The sequence below is a fragment of the Neophocaena asiaeorientalis genome, unplaced genomic scaffold (assembly GCF_003031525.2).
Source record: "Neophocaena asiaeorientalis asiaeorientalis breed wild unplaced genomic scaffold, Neophocaena_asiaeorientalis_V1.1 scaffold606, whole genome shotgun sequence".
Taxonomy (NCBI): domain Eukaryota; kingdom Metazoa; phylum Chordata; class Mammalia; order Artiodactyla; family Phocoenidae; genus Neophocaena; species Neophocaena asiaeorientalis.
Genome location: NW_020173687.1, coordinates 12,079,264 through 12,107,184, shown reverse-complemented (window position 1 = coordinate 12,107,184; position 27,921 = coordinate 12,079,264). Strand labels below are relative to the sequence as shown.

The 27,921-nt window shown below is 42.9% G+C and overlaps 1 protein-coding gene and 1 non-coding gene across 2 annotated transcripts in view; both read left to right on the top strand.

Moving 5' to 3' along the window:
• ARFGEF2 (ARF guanine nucleotide exchange factor 2) overlaps positions 1–17,448 on the top strand; it is a 98,177-nt gene extending 80,729 nt beyond the window's left edge. Inside the window, exons 32-39 of the mRNA XM_024750287.1 lie at positions 849–987; positions 1,096–1,150; positions 2,334–2,448; positions 5,364–5,494; positions 9,287–9,455; positions 11,072–11,210; positions 13,082–13,199; positions 13,755–17,448. Of these exons, the coding sequence (XP_024606055.1) occupies positions 849–987; positions 1,096–1,150; positions 2,334–2,448; positions 5,364–5,494; positions 9,287–9,455; positions 11,072–11,210; positions 13,082–13,199; positions 13,755–13,931 (1,043 nt within the window). The 3' untranslated portion in view covers positions 13,932–17,448. The remainder of the gene's footprint in view (positions 1–848; positions 988–1,095; positions 1,151–2,333; positions 2,449–5,363; positions 5,495–9,286; positions 9,456–11,071; positions 11,211–13,081; positions 13,200–13,754) is intronic.
• Positions 10,307–10,379, top strand: TRNAR-UCU (transfer RNA arginine (anticodon UCU)). The gene has a single exon. It is a non-coding gene; the product is annotated as a tRNA-Arg (tRNA).
• Positions 17,449–27,921: the final 10,473 nt, after the last annotated feature.

Below are 27,921 nucleotides of genomic sequence, written 5' to 3'. Positions count from 1 at the left end.
CTTTTTGTGGTTAGGCATCATTTTTCTTGACATAGTCCTTAACGAGAGATTAATTTTTTCAGTATATAAAAGCATGGATGTAATGCCAAGGAGTACAATGTATAATTTAATTGGTGAAAATGTGTATTTTTAAAATTTAATTAGAAAATAAAAACAGTCTCTCCACCAAGTCAGTTTATAAAGCATTTCTTTTAAGGTGGGATATAGTAAATTTTAAATCTCAAAAGATGTACCTTTGTATATTACTATTCTTTCTACTTTTGTGTATGTTTGAAATTTTCTAAAATAAAATGTTTTTTAACTGTACTGTGAGAATCAAGATCAACAGCTTCATCAATGGACGTTTTTGGTTTTGAGTACTTACGTGTTTATTTTAGTATGTATTACGAAAAATACCCACGTAGCACATTAGACCTGGATCCCATAGATAAATTTGGCTTAGGACAAGGTTTAATTTAGCTAAGTTTTTCGAAGAGTACTCAGTTTTCAAGTAACTGATAAAACAGTTGATAAACAGCAAAAATTGGAAACGTAACGTTTGAGTGACTAAGTTTTCAGAAACACCGGTCTAATATTTTCTGTCTTACTTTACCATTTCTCGAACAAGGAGCCAGTTAGTTAAGTAGCAAAATGTTGACCTTTTTCCATCCCTAGCAATATAGCATGATAAATAATTCTGCCTCTTTATAGCCTACTTAAAATTTTACCGTCCGTACCAATGCTTCATTAATTAGAAGCCAACCAGCCCAAACAGTTGCATTGTCTCTACCTCACGATAGGAAGTATCAGCAATCAGGTTGGAATCAAAACAGCATTTGCAGTTTAATGATAGATGTTTTATTTTGCAGATAATGAGCAATTGGCTCGATCAGGTACAAATTGCTTAGAAAACTTAGTAATATCCAATGGAGAGAAATTCAGTTCTGACGTCTGGGACAAAACATGTAATTGTATGTTGGATATTTTCAAAACAACCATCCCACATGTGTAAGTGTTAATGTGATTACTGCTGTTTGTTTCTACTTTCAGTGGTTATTTTAAAGCTCCAGGTTGCCCTTCACATTGATTGATTTCCTTCTCTTGCATTCTCTTTAGTTTGCTGACGTGGAGACCTATAGGAATGGAGGAAGATCCATCAGAAAAACATTTGGTAGGATTTTTTTTTCAGTTGTCTTTTCTCTGATCACATATTATAGTAAAAAATTAAGCAGCCCAAAGGGTTTGTGCTTTTCTGATGGGAAGTGAGTAGAAAAGGTTATAAGAGCTAAACACTATGTATATTCATTAAAATATTTTTTAGAAAGTACAGAAAAGTATTAAGGAAATAAGTCACTTCACTCAATAAAAACCACAAAACACTTCTAGTTTTCTTATTTATGTGACTGAGCACACACAACCCACATGCTTGCAATTTGGGCTCACTTTGTACATAATGTGTTACTTAACACCACTGTGGGCATTTTTCTATGTTCCTGTTTTTGGGGGGCCCTCTGCGTGGCATGTGGGAGCTTAGTTCCCTGACCAGGGTTTGAACCCACGCCCACTGCATTGGAATTGTGGCATCTTTACCACTGGACCCCCAGAGAAGTCCCTCCATATTCTTAAATATTCTCTAAGAACAGCTTCTTCAGTGGCTGCACATTATGGTAATTTATTTAACGAATTTTCCCTTGTTGGACACTTTCGTCAGTTCTGGTGTTTCACTGTTACAAAGATTGCTTTGGTGTCATTATCCTTATTTATTGCCCTCCTACGTAAGGAGCACTTGCCTCTCCACCAATGAAATAGTAGTTTTTATTTTTTGTGTAAGGCCCCATAAAAGAGTTCTAATTCAAGGGTCACTTTAAAATACTTTGGTTTACAAGGGGGTTTGTCTAATTAGCTTCTATTTCCAAGTACCTATAAAGCCATTAGATTTTAAAAGGCATTTGGGATGTAGCAACTTAAAAATGAAGCACATTATATAAACATTCTCTGCTTTTTAACTTTCTACTGTCAACTTAAAAAAAAAAAAAAAAGCCTAGCTACCGTGCTCGTTTATTTTTGAACTTGAGCTCATTAAAAATTTGTCACACTCATCATGAACTCATAGTATGTAGAGAAATGCCGTCTAAGTTGGAATCAGAAAATGTGAAATTTTAAAGGGAGGGAAAAGTAATTGAAATTTGTAATCTTTCCCATGTAGCCTCTGAGAAGTGCTACTTCTATACTTCAAGCTGAGCAAGACACAGATTCAAGTCAGGTCAGCAGTGTTAAAACAGGCTCATCTCTGCCCAGGTACTGAATTGTGGACCGAGAAATGAATGTTGTGTTTCTCTCCGGTTTACTTCTAGGATGTGGATCTGGACCGCCAGTCTTTAAGCAGCATAGATAAAAATGCCTCTGAGAGAGGCCAGAGCCAACTCTCTAACCCGACCGATGACAGCTGGAAAGCTAGACCATATGCAAGTAAGACCACTTTCTTTAGTGTTTTTGTATTTATTTATTTATTTATTTATTTGTTTGTTTTAAATAGGTAACATGTTTACATGATTCAAGTATTCAGAAGGTGCAGAAAGGTAAACAGGATATAAGCCTTTCTTCACCCCTGGGCCTGAGTCTGCCTGTCCCTTTCTTCATGGCAGCCAATGTCACCAGTGTCTTATATACCTTTCTAGAGACATTTTGCTCATATGCAAGCAAATGCATATTCACATACACAAGCATACAATATGTATCTATGTTTATATATGAATTCTCCACTCCTTTTTATACAAATTATAGAATACTGTGCATTATTCTTTTTTCACTTAATATAGCTTATAGATCATTCAAAATCAGTACCTGAAGTGCTTTCACACTCTTTTGTACAATTGTGTACATTGCCCCAGGTTGTAGATGTGCTATTATTTGCTTAATTCGGTTCCTACCTGGACATTTCTGTTATTCCCAGTCTTTTTCTGTTATAAACAGTACTGCATTGAATCACCTAATACATGTGTTATTTGTGAGTTTATCTGTGTGGTAAATTCCCAGAAAAAAAGATTGCTAGGTTAAAAGAGAAAGTGCATTTGCTATTTTGATAGATAATTCCACACTGCTGCCTATTAAGGTTGTACCTATTTACGTGATCTCTGGGAATGCATAGGTGATATTTGGTATCTTTTGAGGAGTTTTAATTTGCAGTTCTCTAATTATGAGTGAAATTGAGCAGTTTTTCATGTGTTTAAGAACAATTTCTATGAGCTATCCATAATCTTCGTTCATTTTGTATTGATTGTTGTCTTTTATTGGTTTGGGTGGGGGGGCTCTTCATGTCTTAGATATCCCTTTTCTGGATATGAGTTTCAAATTACTTTTACTAATTTCTCTCTTAATGTTGCTTATGGTGTGTTTCCCCATCTGTCATTTAAACAAATAGGTTTCACAGTTGCTCTCAGCCAGGCACAGCACTGTGTGTCCCATGTGTGTGCCCTCACGTGATCCTTATGCTTGCCCTTTGAGGCGGTACTGTTCTACATTTGAGTGAACTGGGCCTTAGATGACACGACTTGCCAATATGTAGTAGAGTCGGGATTCAGACCCTTTTGGCTGACTGAGAAATTAGAACTTCTCAGGTTGTAGTCCGGTCTTCTTAAAGTTGTGGTCCCCATTATTTTTCTTCATAGCAGTTTCAGCCTCTTCTCAACATGCCAGTTTGTAGGTGTTCACACTGACATTAAACTTCTGAAGCAGCACATTAGACAAAGCCCCGTGTGGTCACTGTTATCTTCTGAAGGCACAAAAAATATGGAATCCGTTCAGGAGGTGCCATGTTGGAGACTGACGGGCTGCTCCTCTGTGTCTGCAGCATAGCCAGTGTCTCTCCAGTGTCCAGGGAGAGAAGCTGTTTCCTCATCAGCCCCAGATAAAGGGGTTGGCTTGTGTGGGAGGGGCAAGTGGACATTTCTTTAAATGGAACCACTGAGTGCAGCAAGATGTTTATGCTCTAAGAGATGCCTGGGGCTTGAGACCCCTGCCATTCCTCCAAGGAACAGTGCTTTGTTTCTCCCAGGCTCCCATCTCAGCCTCCCTTCTGGGCATGAGCTCAGCGAATAGAGCAGCAGGCAGAATCTCTTACACCACTTGTATTGTTTTTTTTCTTTTTGGTCCAAGATGGTGTCATTGAATTGGCATATGTTAAATGTAAATCTGTTGCAATTCCACTGTATACTTTCTCAGTTAAAACTAATTCTGGGGACTTCCTGGTGGTCCAATGGTTAAGACTCTAACTTTCCACTGCAGGGGCCACGGGTTCAGCCCCTGGTCGGGGAACTAAGATCTCACATGCCCTACGGTGTGGCCAAAAAAAAAAAAAACAAACTAATTCTGCATGGAGAATTTTTATATGCATATATATAATTTCACAGTTGCTTTCAAAAGCTTGAAGATGACCCAACTCCTTGTTTTTATTTAATGTTTATTTAATATTTTCAACATTCTGATTCTTTAACAAGTTGAAAAGGAAGCTCTACTTTTACTGTAGTCAAATCAGCCAACTTTGTAAGTGCCAGACATGGGCTATCCCTGAGCCCAGGGATTGAGAAGATGAGACATTAGTCAGAGTCTAATCAGTAGGCAGAAACCACACTGATAATTTGAACAGGGAAAATTCTACATAAAGAATTGTTAAAAAAAAAAAAGAAAATTAAAAAGAATAAATTTTAAAAAATTAAAAAAAAAAAAGAATTGTTAACTAGTCAAAGAGGGCTAGCCACTGAAAGAAGTAAGAGAAAACTGAGGGATATGGAAGCAGAAAATGTGGGAAGCGGCTACTACCTCCAGGGCAGACAGAAAGTGATCCAGGAACTAAGAGCTTAAATAAGCTGCACCCTCCTCCCCCTCCCCCCAACCCCGCCCCTCAAGACTGAGATTCAGCCCTTTGGAGAGTCGGCTCCCGGCTACCGCAGGAACCTGTAGCCTCCTGTGGATAGAACACAGTCCAGAGCTGGTCTGTAGGAGTGACCCTTCAGGCAGCAGAAAAACGTGCCAGAGGACATGGGACCTGCATCGCTGACTCCCTCCCTGTCTTCAGGTCTTTGCTCAGGGAGCTCATTTTCAGAGAGAACCTTTCCTGACCAGCTTGTTTAAACTTGCATCCCCACCTTGACACCATCCCTACCATATCCCCATCCCTGCCTGATGTCCTCATTGTTTAACGTACTACATCTTAACTTAAGTAGCTTGTTTACTGTCTGTCTCTGCCATGGGAGCAGGGATTTTTGTCCAGCTTATTCACTGTTTATGCCACAGCATCAAGAACCATGCCTGGCACATAGTCAGAGCTCAGTGAATTCAGTACTGGCTGAATCATTATTAGGGTTAATCTTTATCATCTAATATAGATCAGAAACTGTTTGCCAGCCTCCTCATCAAGTGCGTGGTACAGTTGGAATTGATACAGACCATTGACAACATCGTGTTCTACCCTGCAACGAGCAAAAAGGAAGATGCAGAGCACATGGTTGCTGCCCAGGTGAGAGTGGCCTGAAGGAGGGCATCTGAGGGGAGGTTGTTCAGAGCAGTGGTGTGCTCGAGCCTGGTGAGACTGGCTTGCAAGAGCCCAGCATGCTCATCCCTCCCAGGCCCACATCCAGTGACGGGTACTAGCAACTTAAAATTGGCCACGATGGGAGTATTTACACCACTGAAATCACCGAACGCTAAAAATCAGGCATTTTCTCCCCCCACCCTCACGGGGAGCCAGTTTACTGGCATACTACCACTCAGACTCCACCCCCCACCTTGGTGTTTCAAAAAAAATGTGTTATTAATCACAGGGACTATTCCTTATAATTAATATACAGTAACCATGAATCACTGAGAGGGAAAATATGTGGATAAAGGTACCAATTTTTCCTTCAGGAAGTGCACTTTTTTGTTTTCTATGTGCAACCTTTTATATATACGGTTTGCTTGGAAACAGTATTTGGTGTCCAAAAGTTGGACAGTAACTTTACACCATGGGTTGCAAACTTAAGTGCTTCAGGGGCTGGGAGATGCTGTGAGTGCGGGCGGCAGGCTGGGTGGGACAATGGGAACCACCGAGCTTGAGGCCCGCCAGAGCCCAGCCACCTCCAGCTCCAGGGGCAAGTTGCTGTCAGGTGGGTCAAGCTGGGATGGTCTTCCAGTTTTTCAAGAGGAGTCAGAAATCAAGATTTTTCTCATATAGGGCATCTTCTGTTAATTAAATACTATAATTATTGGTCAACAAAATACATCTGTTGGCCAGATCCAGCACAAAGGCTGTCCTTTTATGGGTTTTGGTTTTATTTTTTAAGTATACAACTCAGTGGCTTTAGTATATTCACAGAGTTGTGCAAATATCCCCACTGTCTAATTCCAGAATATTTTTTTAGCATCTTTATTAGAGTATAATTGCTTTACATTGTTGTGTTAGTTGCTGCTGTATAACAAAATGAATCAGCTGTACGTATACGTATATACGTATATCCCCATATCCCCTCCCTCTTGCGTCTCCCTCCCACCCTCCGTATCCCACCCCTCTAGGTGGTCAGAAAGCACTGAGCTGATCTCCCTTTGCTATGCGGCTGATTCCCACTAGCTATCTGTTTTACATTTGGTAGTGTATATATGTCCATGCCACTCTCTCACTTCGTCTCAGCTTACCCTTCCCGCTCCCCATGTCCTCAAGTCCATTCTCTATGTCTGCACCAGAATATTTTTACCACTGCAAAAGGGAACGCCCTAACCATCAGTGTCACTCCCCACTCCCTCCTTGCCCCAGCCCTAGCAACCATTAATCTATTTTCTGTCTCTATGGACTTGTCTGATTCCGATATTTCATATTACTGGAATCATATAATATGTGAGCTTTTGTGCCTGACCTCTTAGCTTAATGTTTTCCAGGTTCATCCGTATTGTGGCATGTATCAGTACTTCATTTTTATATATGGCTGAATAATATTCCATTGTATGGCTGTACCACATTTTGTTTATCCATTCATCAGTTGATGGACATTTAGGTTGTGTCCATTGTCTGGCTATTATGAATAACGCTGCAGTGAACATTTTTATACAAATTTTAATGTGCACATAAGTTTTTAATTCTCTTGAGTATATACCTAGGAGTGGAATTGCTGGTCATATGGTAACTCAGTGTACCTTTTTTGAGGAATTGCCAGACTGTTTTCCAGAGCAGCTAGACTATTTTATGTTCCCATCAGCAATGTATGAAGGTTCCAGTTTCTTCACATCCTCACCAATGGTTGTTATTGTCTTTTTTTTTAAATTATAACCATCCCAGTGTGTGTGAAGTAATATCTCTTTGTGGTTTTGATTCCCGTTTCCCTAATGACTAATGATGTAGAGCATCTTTTGTGCTTGTTGGCCATTTGTATATCTTTGGAGAAATGTCTATTCAAATCCTTTGCCCAGTTTTAAGTTGGGTTATCTTTCTATCATTGAATTGTAAGAGTTTTGTTTTTTGTTTTTTGGTTTTTTTTGTGGTACGCGGGCCTCTCACTGCTGTGGCCTCTCCCGTTGCGGAGCACAGGCTCCGGACGCGCAGGCTCAGCGGCCATGGCTCATGGGCCCAGCCGCCCTGTGGCATGTAGGATCCTCCTGGACCAGGGCACAAACCCGCGTCCCCTGCATCGGCAGGCGGACTCAACCACTGCGCCACCAGGGAAGCCCAAGAGTTTTTATATATTCTAGTTATTAGTCTCTTATCAGATAGATATATGATTTGACCTATTTTCTCCCATTTTCTACATTGTCTTTTCAATTTCTTGATGGTGTCCTTTGAAGCACAAAAGTTTTTAATGTTGATAAAGTCCAAGTTACTATTTTTTCTTTAGTTACTTGTACTTTTAAAGTTATTTCTAAGAAAGCATTGCCTAATTCAAGGTCACAGAGATTTAGGCCTACATTTTCTTTTAAGAGTTTCATAATTTTAGCTCTTATATTTAGGTCTTTGATCCATTTTTGAGTTTATTTATGTATATGATGGGAGATAGGGGGTCTGCCTTCATTCTTTTGCATGTAGATGTTTAATTATCCCAGCACCATTTGATGTAAAGACTGTTTTTCCCCCACTGAATTGTTCTGATAGCCATGTTGGAAATCTCTTGACCATAAATATGAGGATTTATTTCTGGATTCTCAGTACTGTTCCACTGATATATATGTCTCTCTCTATGCCAGTACCACACTGTCTTGATTACTGTAGTTTTGTAGTAAGTTTTGAAATAGGGAAGTATGAGTCTTCCAACTTTGTGCTTCTTTTTTCAAGACTGTTTTGGCTATTCCATGTCATTTACATCTCCATATGAATTTTAGGATCAGCTTGTCAATTCCTGCAAAGATGTCAGATGGAATTTTGATAAGGCTTACATTGAATTTATAGATCAATTTAGGGAGTATTGCAAACTCTGCCCTTTTGTAACCTCTGGCTTCTAGGGAGGGTTGTGGTCTATTCCTAGAGGGCTCAACAAATATAAAATCCTTAATTATGGGGGCTTCCCTGGTGGCGCAGTGGTTGAGAGTCCGCCTGCCGATGCAGGGGACACGGGTTCGTGCCCCGGTCCAGGAGGATCCCACACGCCGCGGAGCGGCTGGGCCCGTGAGCCATGGCTGCTGAGCCTGCGTGTCCGAAACCTGTCTTCCGCAACGGGAGAGGCCACAGCAGTGAGAGGCCCGTGTACCACAAAAAAAAAAAAAAAATCCTTAATTATGTCTAATAATCCCTAATTATTTTAGGCAACATGTTCAATAAAAATTTCTAGCATTCCATACCTATTTCTGTGGTTTTTCCCTTCACATTTGAAAACACAGTTGTCAATCTTATTAAAGTTCATTAATCACCTGATGAGGCTAAAGATGCCACTTGGGCTTTGCTTAACAATTTCTTTCTTTCAGTGAGTATGTTTTGAGACTCACACCTTCTATCACGTGCACTACAGTTTGATTTTCTCATTTTCCAATTTCTTTATAAAATAAAAAGAGGACAGTGCAATCCTGTAGTGAAATAATTGGAGAAGTACACACTCCTGTTCATGCAATGAAGGCAGTACTGACAAAACTGAAACTCTGGCCAGCGAAGCCTGCCGTCATGCAAGAGCTCGGCATATTCTTTCACCAGCCAGTGAGCAGAGTCTAAATGGAAAACATTTCCGGGTATTGAGGAATGAAGTGTACCTTACAGAGAGGAGGACTTCTGGAGAGTTATGATGATCTCTGTCTGATACCACAGTGTCCAAAACCGTTCCATCTTCTTTACTTAGCTCTCTTATCCTCCCCTCTGTAGCAAGACACGCTGGATGCAGATATCCATATAGAGACAGAGGACCAGGGCATGTATAAGTGCATGTCTTCCCAGCACCTCTTCAAGCTCTTAGACTGCTTGCAGGAATCCCATTCATTCTCAAAGGCCTTCAACTCCAATTATGAGCAACGGACTGTCCTATGGCGAGCAGGTAAGGGAGGAAGCACAGCAGATGGGACAGGTGGTCACACTGGTCACTGTCCTAAAACATTAAAGCCTTTGGAAAATTCCTGGCATGGTACACACAGCTGGAATAACTTACCAGATATTTCATGCTTGAGGGAGAGAGAAGGGACATTTCATCCTAGTACCAGGAATATTGTCTGGCACACGGGAGACTCTCAGTAAGTATTTGATGGAAAAATGAATTGGGAGAGTTTAATTGATCTAGCAAGGGCAAGAAATTTTACATTAGGTTAAGATTGTACAGTTAGGGACTTCCCTGGTGGTCCAGTGGCTAAGCCTCCGCACTCCCAATGCAGGGGGCCCGGGTTCAATCCCTGGTTGGGCAACTAGATCCCACATGCATGCTGCAGCTAAGAGTCTGCATGCCACAACTAAGAAGCCCGCATGCCACAACTAAAAGATTCCACATGCCTCAACTAAGACCCGGCGCAGCCTAAATAAATGTATGTAAAGTTAAGTATGATGATATAAAAAGTGTGGTCATCTAGGAGCAACAAAAGCATTCATACATTTTTTTGAGGCTTTTAGGGGTTTTCTCTCCCACCTGTACAAATAAATATATAAGTCCTGGAAGTGAGTGATATGTGTGTGCATGTAGACACACATGTATGTGCAGGGGTGATGGTAGGAGTCTCATTTTGTGAACTGTGTACAAAAGTGATACTTTATATAATTCTTGTATTGTTACCAATTACTTGAATTTTCCACCCAAATGCCTGTTTTAATCCATAATTTTTAAATGTCATTTTTCTCTATAGCTTTAAACTATCTAGGTATTTTATGTCTTTGCCTATAATAAGATTTTGCTTAGGGACTTCCCTGGTGGTCCAGTGGTTAGGACTCTGCACTTCTGCTGCAGGGGGCACAGGCTCGATTCCTGGTCGGGGAACTAAGATCCCACATGCTGCGTGGCATGGCCAAAAAAAAAAAAGATTTTGCTTATAAGAGTGGTTTACACATCTCTGTGGCAGATTGGTATTGCTTTGTTTAAGAAAACTGTTCTTCAGGGATGAGATACAGAGGAAAGAATACTTACGGAAGATTGTTCTGGCTGATGTGTGTGGGATGGATTGGCAGAGGGAGAAGAGATGACAGAGACACACTGAGGAGCTATTTCAGGAGCTGCTGTGCAGTTTTCATCGAGGGCAGTGGTCCTTTTTTCAAATGATAAAATGCTCTAATGGAGGGTCTAATTTGGAAGGCTAGAAAAATAAAATAATTATCATGTTGGTTCTCAAAACAGAAACAAGACATGTTCTTATATGTGGTTTGTGGAAAAAATCTAGCAAGTCAGAGACATTCTAGAATTCTTAAAAGCTGTTACACTTGAGAAGATGAAATGAATGGCTTCACCAGCCAGTGAGCAGGGTCTAAATGGAGAACAGCTCAGGGTGTTGAGGGAAGTGTATCTTGTGGGGAGGATGAGATGTCAGGGCTGCCTCGTCTGGTATCACAGTTGAGCCGTATTAAAAATGTGAGATCTTTCCGTATTTCCTAAAGTAACTCAGTTAGTTTCCGACGTGATTTCTCAGCATTACCCTGGAAGTGTGCACTATTTATACGACTATATCTGATCTCCAGGTTTTAAGGGCAAGTCTAAACCCAACCTTCTAAAACAAGAAACCAGCAGCCTGGCCTGTTGTTTGAGGATCCTGTTTCGAATGTATGTCGATGAGAACCGCAGGGATTCCTGGGAAGAAATACAGCAGCGACTTTTAACGTAAGAAGAATGATTTCTGATTAAATTTCTTACCTGTAATACACAGATGCTTCATAACAATACTGTGATTTGAAAGAGTAGGAGAAAAATACCTATATGCTGACACCCTCACCAACTGTTTTCCTTCTTGTTTTTTCATCCTATCTGGTTCTTCTATTTCACTTTTCTTAATGCCCTGAAGAGGGCAGGGCCTCATTTCTTCCATTCAACGTTATTTAAAGCACAGAAACATAGGCAGGGAAAAGTGCGCTGAGCTCAGAGTCATCCAGCCTGGATTGAAGTCCTGACTGGGTCCTCTTTAGAGCACTGTCAGCTCTAACATCCCACTATTCCTTCTTCCCAAGAGGAACATATAAGAATCGTGTGGGTACCAGGATGTACTTACTTTGTGTGGAAATGCAGCAGTGGGCCGGCAGTGGATGGCATTGAGAGAGCCCCCTGCAAAGAACTAGATCTTTGCCACCCAGTTTCTTGGGCAACTGTGAGCAAGATGCTGTGTCTAAGCCCCCTTTTGCTCCTTTAAGATTTGAAAACATTAACATGCAGTGCTGGCAAACACGAGATAAAGACACTCACTCTCCAATTTCTGGAAATCAGGGGGCATTATATATATATCAAGAGCCTTAAAGGGTTCAGTCTCTTTCTTTGACTCAGTAATCCACTGTTAGGGAATCAGGATTCCCACACAGAACACTCATTGCAGACTTACTTATAAAGAGAAAACACTTAAAGCAGCTCAGCTGTGGAATGGATAACTACATTGTGGTATATCCTATGATAGAGTATTATGCAGCCTTTAAAAATGAAGTTTTGGGGAGTTGCCTGGTGGCCTAGTGGTTAGGATTCTGGGCTTTCACTGCCATAGCCCAGGTTCAATCCCTGATCAGGGAACTGAGATCCCACAAGCTGCACAGCGTGGCCCCAAAAAAATAAAACTTTTTTTTAAATGAAGTTTTTAAAAAATAATTTTCCTTGATGTGGGAACATGCTCATAATACAAGTTTCACCACAAAAAAGCAGGATGTAAAACCATATATACTTGTGGTTTTTCAGTAATGTTTTTTAAAAATCACAGACAAAAAACTGGAATATTTCCTATTCTAGAATATTGTTATGTGTCTCTTAGGATGACGGAATTATGGGAATTTTTTTCTCTTCTATAATTTTTGTACTTTTCAGTCATCTTGCAATGAGAATATATGACAAGTCATAAACTGAAAAATGAATTAATTAAAGAGGACATCAGCAGCTCATTTCAATTTACATCAAGCCCAAAAGAGAACTACCTATATAGTCTCATAAAGTTTCTCTAAAGGAGATACATAAATGTTTTTAACACAACATGTTTTAAAAATAGCCGTTGTGTGCGATGTGGGAAAAGAAAGACAGTTCATGGTTAACTGTGGGTAACAGGCTCTTGTGCTGATTGTGCTGCAAACCCTGATTGAGCCACGTGCCAGGCCTGCGCTGGACTAACGTTTAATGTACTTGCTTCATTTCATCTTCACAGCAGCCCGTTGAGTTTGGTACAGTTATTTATTCCCATTTTACAGCTGAGCAAACTGAGGCTCAGGGATTTGTTCAAGATGGCACAGCCAGAGCAGGTGCTCACTAAATACTCACTGCAAGAATAAAGAGTGCTTGGGAATTCCCTGACGGTCCAATGGTTAAGACTCCATGCTTCCAGCAGGGGCCATGGGATCAGTCCCTGGTTGGGGAACTAAGATCCCACATGCTGCACAGCGCAGCCAAAAGATTTTTTAAAAATAAATGAATAACAAAAGAATAAAGAGTTCTTCACTCCAGTGAAATGTGAGATGTTCCTCTTTTATTTGACATCGCCCCCCGCAACCCCCCTCTGATTCTTCTAGTGTGTGCAGCGAGGCGCTGGCCTATTTCATCACGGTGAACTCTGAAAGCCATCGGGAGGCGTGGACAAGTCTCCTGTTGTTACTTCTAACAAAAACCCTCAAAATAAATGATGAAAAGGTATAAACAAGTAATGTCTCCACAGGGATTTGGGTTGGCTTTTCATTGAGACTTTGAAGTAACTACTTTGCTCATTCGTCCAAGGATGGTTACATAACTAGCACCATTCTAGATGCATCAGAGAGAAGTTAATTAATTACAAACAATGGGCGCCTGGGGTTATTGGAGCTTTTTCTCTCAAAGAGCCTCAGTGGAGAAAGGCTGAAGTTGAAGCCAGGCAGGTTGCTGTTAAACAGCTACCGTGATTTTCAGTGTGGCTTTGTTGGAAGGGAGGGTTGAGATTGTGAAACACTGGTTTAGAACTGGAAACTTGATTTACTAAAATGAAAGTTGACTTTGGTAGCAAGGTTGTCCCCAAATAGTTTGTGTTAGGAGTTAAATATAATTAAAAGAAGTTTTAATTTACAAATTTTTTGCACCTACTTTCTAATAGCCAGAAAAAACACCAATATTATTTGCAAGAAGTTCCAGGGTGAGATGAATACTTTGGAAAAACTAGTGCCAAAAAATAGTTCCATGTCTAATTTTCTCTCTCTCTGTTTCTCCCACCTCAAGTTTAAAGCACATGCTTCAATGTACTACCCGTACTTGTGTGAAATTATGCAGTTTGACCTGATTCCTGAGCTCCGGGCAGTTCTGCGGAAGTTCTTCCTAAGGATAGGTGTTGTGTATAAGATATGGATTCCAGAAGAGCCATCCCAGGTACCAGGGACCCCATCACCAGTATGGTAGCCCTGGCCCCTCGGGCCACTGCTGCAGGTCTGCAGCACTGTCACCACGCCGCCTCTGCCTGGCACATCTCGGGAAGGGTCAGACCATAGAAAGTCGGCATCCTGGAGCTCAGCGTGGCCTGGATAAAGATGGTTCCATCAGAGTCCCCGACTGAGGCATTGTGGTGTTTCCCTAAACAGTTGCGCACCCAGTTAACACAGTAGGTGGGGAGTCTGTCTCATCTCTGTCATTCCACTTTACCGATTGAACTGCCTGTCACATCTGTCATTGCACTTGCCGTCATTCTCAAGCAAAGTCCCACGATTGGCTGTAGATGTTCTGTCAGAGGAAGTCGCTCTCCTTGAAGATACTGAGCATAGCTGTATAGGTTCGTGATTATTAGAGAGTATGTTAATAAAATTTCTTGTAACGGCTAAGTGCCACCTAAAATATGCTGGGATCTTTTGTTGTTTGAGTGTGCTAGAGAAGTTTGAGTGTTTTTGTCAGTTGTGAGTCAACTGTAGTTATATTAGTTTGGGGAAAGGTAAGGGGAAAAGGGTTGGGTTTTTTGGTTTTTTCTGTTTCGTTTGTTAACGTCTGGGTGATTTTTAAAGCATTTGACAAAAAAGATATTACTGAGGATTTGATTGAAGGCAGAGTTTAGTAATTAAGTTAGAATTAAGAGCTTGCAAGTTTTAAAAAACAAATGTAGTGCCTCCTGGCTCTCCCTGTTTTAGTAACTGGGGGAGAAAAAGTCTATAGGAAAAAGTCAACAATTGAATGAAGATGATTAGTCTTCAATGAAGTAAGTATTTGTGGAGGGGTATTAAAATTTCCAGAATACATTGTCCATCTAATATATGAAGCAGTAACAAAAGTGAAGTAGTAATTTAAGAGAATGAACTTATATCTGAGTAACCCTTTTCTTTGTACCTCGGGATAGTGAGTGTACCAGTGGCTAGTGTCCCTGCTTGGGCACAGTCCCCACGCAAGGTCCCTCCAGAGAGAGGGGCTGGGGGCTCTGCGTGAGAAGGGTGGCTCCTGTGAGCCTCCGCCAGCCACGTGTCATGGGTTGAACCCGAGCAGACCTGTGCTGTTGTGGGCCAGCACAGCTGACCATGACCTTGGCAGGAGGTGGCCTGTGTTCAGTGCTTCCATTAATTTGAACCAAGGAGCTGAGTTCTTTGGAAGGGTTAGATTCTGGGTCCCTATCACGGTAATGACGGTACAGTACTCTCAGCTGCAGGAGAACTGAACTCTGTGCAGCCTGTGTAGAAGCTGGCGGTCTAGGAGTACAGCCCGAGGCCTGCAAGCAGTAGATTTGGGAGCTGAATCTTATTCTGAGTCAGTGAGAAAGAACACAGGCTTCATCTCTGCCCTCTCATCCCCTGCTCACCGAGAGCAGCACTCAGCGTTAGAAGCGTTGCAGAGTTATTAACGCGTGGAGACTGCTCCCTACGCCCTGTAGTCCTGTAAATTGGGTTGTATTGATGTCATCTCTGGTGCCTTAGAAGTTAGTAAGTTGGGAACCTATCTAAACAATCAGATAGTTTTTCTTTAGAGAGAAGGATTTCTGGTGCTTTTGTTTACTAAGAGGCCGATTTCTTACATTTTTTGTGTTCTAACGGCCTTGAGCAATGTTTGGTTTTGGCCAGCAGTAGTACTCTGTCTACTTTCTTCTTTCCTCAAAAGTGTTTTAATTTCTCTACCAAAGAAAAAAAAGAGCAGGTTTAGGTTTTTACATTATTTACATACATGAGAGAAGAGGGGCTACGGAATTTAGCAGGAAAGGACCTGCTAAATATTTTACTGTGAATGGAAAAGGTTAGCACGTTTGACATCCTGGTCCTGGAATCCGTTACATCTTTACCCTGAAGCATGGACCCCACACGCTGAGACGTCCTCGCTGGTACTGTGGTGGTCACAGCCTCCGCAAGTCAGCTGTCTCCATTGACATTTGCACTAAAGGTATAAATGTGGAGCATGCGGGTTTGTTCATACTTACATTTTCTGTCCAGCTGCGTCCCTAGGTGGAGATTTTTCCTTTCCTTTTGAGGTTCTCATGTGACGTTTCCTTCACTGAATGTGACTGCAAGACTTCGCCCATGTGTTCCTGCCTTCTCTTTCATTTTTGCCCCCTCTCGCAGAGTAGGAAATGTGTAAGCACGTTTTGTCACTTCCCGAAACATTCAGGTTTGAATATCTTTTCAGCTGTGTTTTTTAAAAGATTCTATGTTCTGAATAAGGCATTTGAATTGTACTAGTATAGACCTTTTAGAGACTGGATGTAAAACCATTTAGGGTGATTTTTCTTGTCGGTACAGAGGAAATCCCTTACTTCAGTAGTAAGTCATTCAACGTAAGTTCTCTTTTGTGATGAATCTATTGTAGCTCACGGTGAACGTGGCTTGTGCCACTCACACACCAGTGAAAGGGGTGTGGTGACCCTGCAGCAGTGGGCCAGGGGCCGTTCGTTCGCAGGGTTGTGGAGAAGAGCGACACACTTCCAAGGCCTGCTTTCTTTCTCGGCTCTAAGTGTTGGTTCCTTGTGCTGCGTCTCTGGAGAAGTTTTCGTTTGTTACAGTACTGCTGCTTTGAGCAGTTTTGTTTCTCTTCGTTGTCCTTTAGGGAGATCACCAGCTCTGGCATCTTAACAACAAACGGTGGATGGGAAATTTTATTTCTAATACGCATCTTTACACCTCAGATACACCTTTTCCCTGTTATTCCTCACATGCAAGCAAAGAACACACATAGTGGAAATTGTATAATAATATCTGGAAACAACATTTTCCTCTGAGAGGTGACTTTTGTACAAAATGCAAAAAAAAAAAAAAAACCCTAAACTTTCTCGTCATTCTTTTGTGATTATGGCTATACATTTAGTAGTCTTTATAGTTATTAAAGGAACCTGCTGACAAATGCAAGTATGGCCATCTCATTCAGACGTTTGTTGTTATGATGCAAATGGGTATTGATTTAAATAGAAGCTGGATCCTTAATACTGCATTTTCTGAATTCTGTTTTAGTATTTGTGTTAAAGTAGATATAGCTTGAACTCATGTGAAATCTTGGAGTTTTGCTATTGGCAGCTTTGTAGTTTGGGAAACAAAGAAACCAAAGCTGAATATTTAAAAGAATGACTATATATGGAAATCCTTGCTCTCAAAAAAAGACACTCATCAAAAGTGTAGTTTTTCTCAGTGTTCTAATTTTTAAAAAATTTTATCTGCATATTTGCATCAAATATTTCTTTATGTGCAAATGTATGTTTTACCTCCTTAAAAATGCCTAAAAGTTAGTTAATAGCTTCTTTTGTTTAATCTATACACGATGATTAAGTGCATTTAATATTGGTAATTTAATGAAAAGCATTCCTTGCCCAATGGATGTATACATTTTTGAAAGAATAAGCAGAATTATATAATACGAAATGCTATGTAAAGTTTTCTATGTAAAAATATTATGTATAATACTGTTAAAATAAATATCCCGTGCTTTAATCAGGTGGTAAATCAATAAAGTTTTAAAAAGTAAAGCTGCTTTTAATGTAGTAATTAATGTATATCAAGCCATTATTTATATCAAACTTGATAACGTATATCAAGTTTTGGGTTAGTTTGTTCTTGTGGCAGGTATTGGTGGTCAAATTTGGTCTTTATGTTTAACTATTATAATTATTAATGGGAGAATATTAATTGTGGGTTTTAATTTTTTTAAGTAAAATTCCCTTCATTCACTTTCCTCCCCCCTGTGAAAGGGAAAGGGAAGAATATCCAGTTATGAGGTCATGAGAAGATTCTTCTTTATCTCATTAATTAGTTTGACCAGTGGGTTAGTTCCCAAGAAAGACAGACATCTCCTCCTGCTGGCACTGAAGGCGAGATCGCAGAGGAAGACTCACAGGTAAGCCAAGTGGGCACTGAGCCGGACACGATTCTGAGGTTCACATGGGGAGCTGGCCTAGGAAGACAGTGAGCTCTAACCTTGCCTTTCCTGCCTCCAAGCGCAGAATCCACTCCTTCTGAAATATGTAAAGTTGTAAATCATGATTATATTTAAAATAATCCACTGCTGGGAATTTCCTGGCGATCCAGTGTTTAGGACTCCACGCTTCCACTGCAGGGGGCATGCGTTCGATCCCTAGTAGGGGAACTAAGATCCCACGTGCCACACAGCACGGCCAGAAAAAAAAAAAAAAAATCCACTGGTGAAATTGACTAATACATGGTCGTCTTTATTAATTCACTGGTATAAAACATCTCTCTCTGGTGCCACATTTCAGGTGCTTCCAGGGAAGAACAAAGGGACAGTGCTTTCTTTCGGAAAAGTTTTCTGAAGTGTCTTTATCTCTTCAGAGCAGATAGTGCCTGAGTTTTATCTAGAGCAGTGGTTTTCAACGTGCTGCCAACCAGTGGTTTTCAGTTCTGCCCCCAGGGAACACGGGGGACACTTGGCAAGGTCTGAAGACATGTTTGGTTGTCACAACGGGGTGGGAGTGGCTGTGCTACTGGCATCTAGTGAGTAGAGGCTAACAAACAGCCTGACCCCCCACTCCACAAGGAATAACCCAGCCCCAATGTCAGTAGTGCCAAGGTTGAAACACCCTGAACTAAAGTGACTTCTTTCTTCTGAGTAACAGGGCTCCTTCAGCATGTGTTACAGGACCTAAAAGTCCCTTTGTGGCAGATACTTTCAGCTTTCTTCGGCCTTCCTGTTTAAAAAAAAAGTCTCTTCTGCTCGCCCCTACGGAGGGCATGCTGAGGTCACTGGTTAGGGAAGGGCCAGCTCCACCTTACTTCAAGTGCTACTTATTTAAGCTTTTTTTAAATTAATTTTTATTGGAGTATAGTTGCGTTACAATGTTCTGTTAGTTTCTACCGTACAGCAAAGTGAATCGGTCATACGTACACATATATCCACTCTTTTTTAGATTTCCTTCCCATTTAGGTTACCACAGAGCATTGAGTAGAGTTCCCTGTGCTATACAGTAGGTTCTCATTAGTTATCTGTTTTATGCATAGTAGTGTATGTGTGTCAGTCCCAATCTCCCAATTCATCCCACCCCCCCCTAAGCATTTTGAAAGGTAATTTTAGCATTATTCTGCATTTGTACCTTGTCAACAGACTGGAACACATTTTAGGCAAAAAGTACGTTTCCTTTTTCAGAGGACCAGAGTGGTTCCCCGGAATTTTTGCAAACCTGTGTAACGTGCCTGTTGTCCAGTTTAAGAAATCTAAGTTGTCCTTGGGTTAGTGATTTGTATCACATCTTAGGAGCGTCCAGCTCAGTAAATGCAGCTGCATGCCCACAGCGAGAGGAGGAGGGACAGGGACGGGGACTCCCCAAGGCTTCCGGCAAAAACGATTTCAGTATTTTTTAAAATGCCTATTTCTAGACACAAGCCAACCTTATCTGGTACTCAACTGACGATTGAGCCTCAGAGGATAATTTTATATAATAGTCAATTTTCATCTTTCCCAGAGTCTCCCAGTCTTTACATGAAGCTTGTATAGCCTCGTCTCCTTTAACCTAGTTCAGATTTGCCTTAAGAATTTATCTTGATTTATGTCCAAGAAATACCCATATGTTCTAATAAACTCCTTAGCTTGAGTGAATTTGAGCTTAAATAATGGCATATTGATTTCCTTCTCCAGAGTGCATGGGTTTCTGAGAAGAGCCAAGCACCATGCTGTAGGAGAGGCCAGTGGTCAGATCATGGAAGCTGGAAGGAAGAATTCTTTTGTTCTGTTCTTTTCATATCTTTTTTTTTTTTTTTGGAGTATAGTTGCTTCACAATATTGTGTTTATACTGTACAGCAAAGGGGATCAGCTCTACCTACAATCCCACTCCTGGGCGTATACCCCGAGAAAACCGTAATTCAAAAAGACACGTGCACCCCAGTGTTCATTGCAGCACTATTTACAGTAGCCAGGATGTGGAAGCAACCTAAATGCCCATCAACAGAGGAATGGATAAAGATGTGGTACATATATACAATGGAATATTACTCAGCCATAAAAAGGACCGAAATTTGGTCATTTGTATAGACATGGAGGCACCTAGAGACTGTCATATACAGCTTGAAGTAAGTCAGAAAGAGAAAAACAAATATCGTATATTAATGCATATATGTGGAATCTGAAAAAATTGGCATAGACAATCTTATTTACAAAGCAGAAATAGAGACACAGATGTAGAGAACAAACATGGATACCGAGGGGGAAAGTGGGGTGGTGGGATGAGTTGGGAGATTGGGATTGACGTATATACACTATTGATACTATGTGTAAAATAGATAACTAATGAGAACCTGCTGTATAGCACAGGAACTCTACTCAGTGCTCTGTGGTGACCTAAGTGAGAAGGAAATCCAAAAAAGGAAGAACTCTTTGTGTAGAAGGATTTGTGCTAACTTTCTGCCCTTTCGGGGTATTAGCACTGAGCAGGCTATCAATGTCATTCATTCATTAACATTAATGATGTTAATTAACATCATTTTTTAATTTATTTACTTATTTTCGGCTGTGTTGGGTCGTTGGGTCTCTGTTGCTGTGCGCGGGCTTTCTCTGGTTGCGGCGAGCGGGGGCTGCTCTTCGTTGCGGTGCGCAGGCTTCTCATTGCAGTGGCTTCTCTTGTTGCGGAGCATGGGCTCTAGGTGCACAGGCTTCAGTAGTTGTGGCACACGGGCTCAGTAGTTGTGGCTCGCGGGCTCTAGAGTGCAGGCTCAGTAGATGTGGCGCACGGGCTTAGTTGCTCCGCGGCATGTGGGATCTTCCCAGACCAGGGCTTGAACCCGTGTCCCCTGCATTGGTAGGCAGATTAACCACTGCGCCACCAGGGAAGCCCAGGGATTTTTTTTTTTTTAAGTGGAAATTCTAGGGTGATCATGGGACAGTTCACAAACCCAGGGGAATTTGGTAATTTCCTGTGCTTTCTTGAGTTGCTGGCAATTCCACTCTCCATTTGCCTTGCTCAGCTTGAAGAGGAAGCTGCCACCCAAAGACCCCACTTGCCCTCTATACCTGCCATGGTGGAAATTAGCACTAGGTACCTGCTTCCCCTGAGAGCATTCAGGAAGATGCTCAGTCCTCAACTCCAAAGGTGCCCAAAGGGCTCCAGTTTGAAACTCCACACTCCCTGGATTCTTGCCGGCCTCACTTCCCCCTTTCTCTCCACCAAAGGAGGTGAGAAAGAGAACTTCATTTCTTCTGTTAGTCTTCCCTGTTGATCATTTGATATGCTCTTTGCCATTTCAGCCATTGTTCAGCCTTTTTTTTTTTTCCATTTCTGTGATAGCACCAGAGCAGTGATCAAATAGTGATCATTTACTGGATTTTTAATGTGCAAGGCATTTGTTCTGCATATATTATCCCCTTTAATCCTCACAACCACTCCATAAGGACATAAGATAGCTACCATAATCACACCCCATTTTTTTTTTTTTTTTGGCTGTGCAGCTTGTGGGATCTTAGTTCCCCAACCAGGGATCAAACCACTGGGCCGCCAGGGAATTCCCATCACACCCCATTTTTTAACATGGGGCTCAGAGAGTTCAAGGAACTTGCCTAAGGCCACACAGCTAGATTTGATGCCCTGCAGTCTGGCTCTAGAGCCTGCCTCTTAACCACTGCTGCACACCACTTATCAGTGCTTGTGAGAGCCGTCACCTCCTGTCCCCATCCCTCTCCTCCACTACACCTTTTTTTGGGGAGGGGGCGGGGGGCCATGTGGCTTGCGGGATCCTAGTTCCCTGACCAGAGATCAAACCCCGGGCCCTTGGCAGTGAAAGCTCAGAGTCCTAACTACTGGACTCCCAGGGAATTCCCTCCACTGCATCATTGATGCTCCCTTCAGTCCCTCCCTAAGGAGGGATCTCACACAAGGGAAGGGCTATTTAATGTGCTGGAGAGCAGACAGATGGATGTATTGATAGATCATTGTGGCACTGGCTCCAGAGGGCAGAGAGCACAGCCCACTACTGACATCTGCTGGCTGTGGGGCAGAAATACAACCGTGGGCTCATGCAGTTAAGTCTACATATTTCAGTTATATGTCAAGGTATAAGCTTTCGAATAAAACAGACCCTAACCTCCTTCCTTGATAAATACCTTTGTAATACCTGCAAGTCCAGGTTCAAAAGTTGAATTCTCAGGCTCCCCAGAGTTCCCCATGCCAGAACAGAGCAGTGGGGGGAGAATTGGCCTTTGTCCTGCACCCTTTCTCCTCCCCCCTCAAGCCTCAACTTGCACCACAGGGCTTTGAATGTGTGTGTGGATATCCAGCTCTGTCCAAACCCACTGCAGGGGCTTCCCTAGTGGCACAGTGGTTAAGAATCCTCCTGCCAGTGCAGGGGACACAGGTTCGAGCCCTGGTCCGGGAAGATCCTACATGCCGCGGAGCAGCTAGGCCCGTGCGCCTAGAGCCCGTGCTCCACAAGGAGGAGTAGCCCCCGCTCGCCGCAACTAGAGAAAGCCCACGTGCAGTAACGAAGACCCAACACAGCCAAAAATAAATAAATTTACTTTTTAAAAAAGCTGCGAACACGCTGCTCCCCAGTCACACTTCCAGCTTAGAGGCGCTCACGCCAGCTGTGTATTTGCTCTCAGAAGTAACCCAGGCAAGAGATTTCCAGAGACCCTGGAAGAGAGCTCAGGGCCTGAGGGTGGGGACTTCCCGGGTCCTGCACGACTGGAATGTGGTCTGAAAGGGGGTGGCACAGGTTCGGGTGAGCACGGAAGGGAACCCACTTGGCCTGTGGACCCCTGGCCTGTGGGCAGGGAGTGGCTGGAGGAGGGCCAGCGTGGAGTCCTCTAAGGCACAGTGGCCAAGGTCCGAAGGCTTGCCCAGCTCTAAAGTAGCACACCTGGGAAAACAGAGGACTGGGGACAATGGTAGGGCATCAAGAATACACTCCCACCGGTCATAACAAATGGTCATAACAGCTAACACTGTTGGGCGCTGTTTCCCCGGTGCCCTTTTGTGGGCTTCATATATTTTGGCTCTTTGATCCTCACTACCACCCTGAGGCAAAATAGTATTATTACCCGGATTTTAGAGATTAGGCAACCAAGTTATAAGTAACTTGCCCAGTGTCACACAGATGGCATTGGGGTCTTAACCTCGGTAGTCTGGCTCAAATCCATGTACTTAACTAGCATGATACAAAAGGCTGAAAGAATTCTGGCAATAAAGGGATGCTGAAAGATATGTCAGTTGTATCTCAAGGACTTCCCTGGTGGCGCAGTAGTTAAGAATCCGCCTGCTAATGCAGGGGACACGGGTTTGAGACCTGGTCCAGGAAGACCTGCATGCCACGGAGCAACTAAGCCCATGCGCCACAACTACTGAGCTGGTGCTCTAGAGCCTGCGAGCCACAACTACTGAGCCCACATGCCTAGAGCCTGTGCTCCGCAACAAGAAAAGCCACCGCAATGAGAAGCCTGTGCACCGCAACGAAGAGTAGCTCCTGCTCGCAGCAACTAGAGAAAGCCCGCGCGCAGCAACGAAGACCCAACACAGCCAAAAATAAATTAATGAATACATTTATTTAAAAAAATTATATCTCAACAAAATGGGGAGGGGAAGAGCCAGGAAATTGTTAACAGAAAGAAAGTAGGTCCAACCGTACTGATACCAGACAAGAATTGGAAGAGGAAAGCTCTGAAAGGGCCAAAGAGGAATATTTCACATTATCAAATGGTAGGCTTCATCAGGAAGAAAGGGCAGGAACCCTTTATCCACCTAACAGCTTCAAACTATAAATCAAAAGCTGACTGAAGTACCCCTTTAACAATGACAAAGCCAGAACCACGATGGGAGACTCACACGCCTCTCAGAGAACATCAGATAAAGAACATTTAAAAAATAAGAACATAAAGGGCTTAAATATTCAATATATTATCTACAGCTAATGTCCTGATTAGTGAAAGGCCAAAAGCTGTTTGTACCATGTGAGTTTTCTACCATGTGTACAAGAAAGAAAGGTGCCTCCTTTTAAAAAGTAAGAAACAGCAATCTGACACGTCTCAATTTTAGCTGTCAACACTTTTCTGCATCTCAGCTGGGCTTTAAAAGTGAGATAGAACCAAAAGAAGACTTCTTCTTTCCAAGCACAGCCAGATGTGTCCATGGCCTTCTGAATCCAAATAAAATGTAAGAGTATCTTCCTTTTTTCAGAAAATCTTTCCATACAGTACATGCATTGTTTTATCAGGGTTTGGAAAGAAAGAAAACTACATGCATACTCAGTTCCAGCTCCTGAAAATGGCTGAATTATTTTCCTTGGTTTCCAGCACAGCAGCAGTTGTGGGAAACCTAAGAGTGTGTGTACGTGGCGGGAGGGAGGATGGGGATCCCCAGGGAATCTTCATGGATCCCCCATGCCCCACAGAGGATGGAGAGAGAGGACCCACAAGCCTTTCTGTGGCCCTCACCCCTGTAGTTCTTGAGGCTGCTACGGGTGAGGGGAGAGCGCCCTGCTGGAGCCACGTCCACAGACATGATAACCTTGTCGCATCTTGAGGGCTTCCTACAGAAACGGGCAGTGATGCTGGGCAGACACAAGATGCCAGCCAGCTTCCTTCCTGATTGGCTCTCGGAGATGAAAAACTGTTAAGTCATCAGGGTTGCTCTCCCCAGGACTAGAGGAAGATGTCCAGGAAAGCAGGCTAGTATGATCAAGATGATTGCTTATACTGTTGCTGTAATGATGAAAATATATCTTTTCCACCAGTGTCCTAATAATGTACACCTTTCTCAATGGACTTCACCTATTTATATAGGGCATTTAATTCAACACTCAACAAATATATATTGAACAGCTACGCTGTGCTAGGTGCTGGGGGTATAGCTGTAAATAAGAGAAAGTCCTTGTTTTAATAGCATCCTTAGGCAGGTGTGGGGGGGACAATTGAAAAAGACAATTGGGGACTTCCCCGCAGTCCAGTGGTTAAGACTCCGGCCTCTTAACGCAAGGGCCACAGGTTTGGTCCCTGGTTGGGGAACTAAGATCCTGCATGCTTCACAGCGCGGCCAAAAAAAAAAGGAGACAATTGCAGGGAGTGATAAATGCTGTGAAGAAGATGATATAATGGAGGTAGGCCTGTCAGATAAAATACAGGACACTTGATTCAATGTGAATTTCAGATAAACACTATAATTTTTTTAGTGTAACTACGTCCCATGCGATATTTATACTAAAAAATCATGCATTGCTTTTCTGAAATTCACGTTGCACCAGGTGTCCTGTATTTCATTTGCTAAATCTGGCAACCCTAAATGTCTTGTTATTGGGTGGTGAGGAGTGGGTAATTTCCTTTGGAAAAGAGTGGAAGGCCTCTTTGAACAGGTGACATTTGAGCTGGAATCTGAAGGTACAGAAAAGCCAGTCTTTCAAGGATCTAGAAGAACCTTCCAGACAAAGAGGGAAGAGCATGTAGGAATGAGGTAGGAATAAGCTTGGAGCTTGGAAGAACAGAAAGGAAGGTAGGGTGGCTGAGCTGAGTGAGGGTGGAGGTAAGCAGAGAGGAAGGTGATGAGTCAAACGGGTTGGCAGGAGTCAGATCTTGTGGGGTTTGTGGACTATGATGAGAGAGGCTGAGTAACTTTTCCAAAAACTTATAACTACAACCCTTCTACTCAAACAGAGCAACTTTTTACATTTTATACATAGGAGTTGCTTTTACATGTCTGTAGCCAGGGTGCAGTCAAAGATAAACACAGCCAGACATTGTTAAAGTGGTGAAAACAGATTTTGTTCTGTAATTACTGGTAATTACTGGTGGGGAAAGAGCTGAGCTCATTCTGGACTTGTGCGGAGGTGATTGGATGTTTTAAAAGGAGAATGAAGGAGTAAGGAAAGAACAGGGGCTCAAGTGAAAAGTTAGAGGGTTGGTCAGTGTAAATGTGATGAGGCCAGCAGTGTCTGCTAGCTGGGAATTACCAAAGTTAGGCTTCTAGCCTCCCATAGAGACTGGGAGACAGAGACCCTACCTTCCTGATGATTACATTTCAAAGGAAGGGCTTTCAGGTCCTTAAGAAAGACATTCCTGAAGTGTAGGAGATACATATACCTCTCGAAAGGACAGAGGAAGGAGTTCACAATTGTAAGCCCTTTTCAGTAAATGCTTTAAGAAAGGGAGGTTGGAGCCCATCCTCAGATCTTGGTTAGAATAAAACAGTAAATTCTCCTGGTGGCACTGAGTTTTCTCAGGCAGTCGTGAGGGGGTGGGGACACTGGGGTCACCCTAGGGACACAGCCTTGTGTTGCTAGAAGCCATGTTCGAGATTGGTCAGCACTTAGTGTAGAGGTTTGGACGGAGTCACCACGGGCTGAGAGCTCTGCTGTCCTCAGTGCCTATATCCTTTTGTTCCTATATTTGTTTCCTCGAATGATGACCAAATAGCATGACTTTCAGTCCCAGAAGTAGCAAGCTAGCAATTCCAAGGGATGGGCTCTGAGGGGAGACCAGCTGAGCCTGTTGAGGGAGGCCGAGGAGGTGGCCAAAACTGAGGGTTGGGATTTCCATAAGGCACCATTGGTTCTTCTTTCCCACACTCAGTGTGACATAAGATCCTATGGGCTCTACCTCTAAAATATACCCTGAAGCTGTCCACTTCTCTCCACGTGCACTGCTATTCACCCTAGTCCAGGCCTAACGTCTCTTTCCTGGATGCCTCCAGCAGCTTCCTCACTGGTCTCCCTGCTTCAAGGTCTTTCCCCCATACAGTCCAAGCAGCAACTGGTGGACCTTTTAAAATATAAATTTGGTGGTCATCCTGTAATAGGTGCACTTAAGACATAACACTGGCTTAAGAGGCCTGCATCATCTGGCCCCTCCTGACCTGACTTCATCTCCTGCCATGCTCCACTTTCTTTTTTTTTCTTTTTTTTTTTTTTAAACCCCACAGTTTATTTATTTATTTTTCTGGCTGTGTTGGGTCTTCGTTTCTCTGCGAGGGCTTTCTCTAGTTGTGGCAAGCGGGGGCCACTCTTCATCGCGGTGCGCGGGCCTTTCACTATCGTGGCCTCTCTTGTTGCGGAGCACAGGCTCCAGACGCACAGGCTCAGTAGTTGTGGCTGTGGCTCATGGGCACAGTTGCTCCCGCAGCATGTGGGATCTTCCCAGACCAGGGCTCGAACCCGTGGCCCCTGCATTAGCAGGCAGATTCTCAACCACTGCGCCACCAGGGAAGCCCTCCACTTTCTTTTTTAAGCCCCAGCCTAGCCCAGTCCTGCCTCAGAGCCTTCGCTATTAGCATCCCCTCCTCCTGGAACGGTCTGCAGGCTGATCCACAGCTGTCTCCTTGTTGAAATTCAAGTCACTTGTCACTTGTTTAGAGGTCTCCTCTGGCCATCCCATTGACATTCTACGTCACTGCTGCCACATCATTCTGTTTTTAAATCCTATGAGAAGACTCATAACACTTATCAAATTTGAAATTATCTTGTTTATTCTGTTCCTCCCTCTAAAACATAAGCTCCATGAGGGGCAGGCAGTTCTTTTCGATTGGAGACGCTTTGGACATGACTTTGGGCAGTTCGTTCAACAGTTATATAAGACCTACTAGGTGCCTGACATCAAAATAGGCCACAATGCAGCGGCCACTCGCCGAATCTGTGCTCGTCTCAGAATCGGCATTGTGATGCCCGATAGAGCGTTCAAAGCCGAAGGGCAGGGCTTCCCTGGTGGCGCAGTGGTTGAGAGTCCGCCTGCCGATGCAGGGGACACGGGTTCGTGCCCCGGTCCGGGAAGATCCCACATGCCGCGTAACGGCTGGGCCCGTGAGCTGTGGCCGCTGAGCCTGCGTGTCCGGAGCCTGTGCTCCGCAGCGGGGGAGGCCACAGCAGTGAGAGGCCTGCGTACCGCAAAAAAAAAAAAAAAAAAAAAAAAAAAAAAAAAAAGCCAAAGGGCATTGTCGCTTGTGACGTCAGCACACACAGAGCGGGGCCGCGATTGGCGATTCCAGCCTGGGTGGAGCCGAGCGCCCTCGGCCCCGCCCCTTGC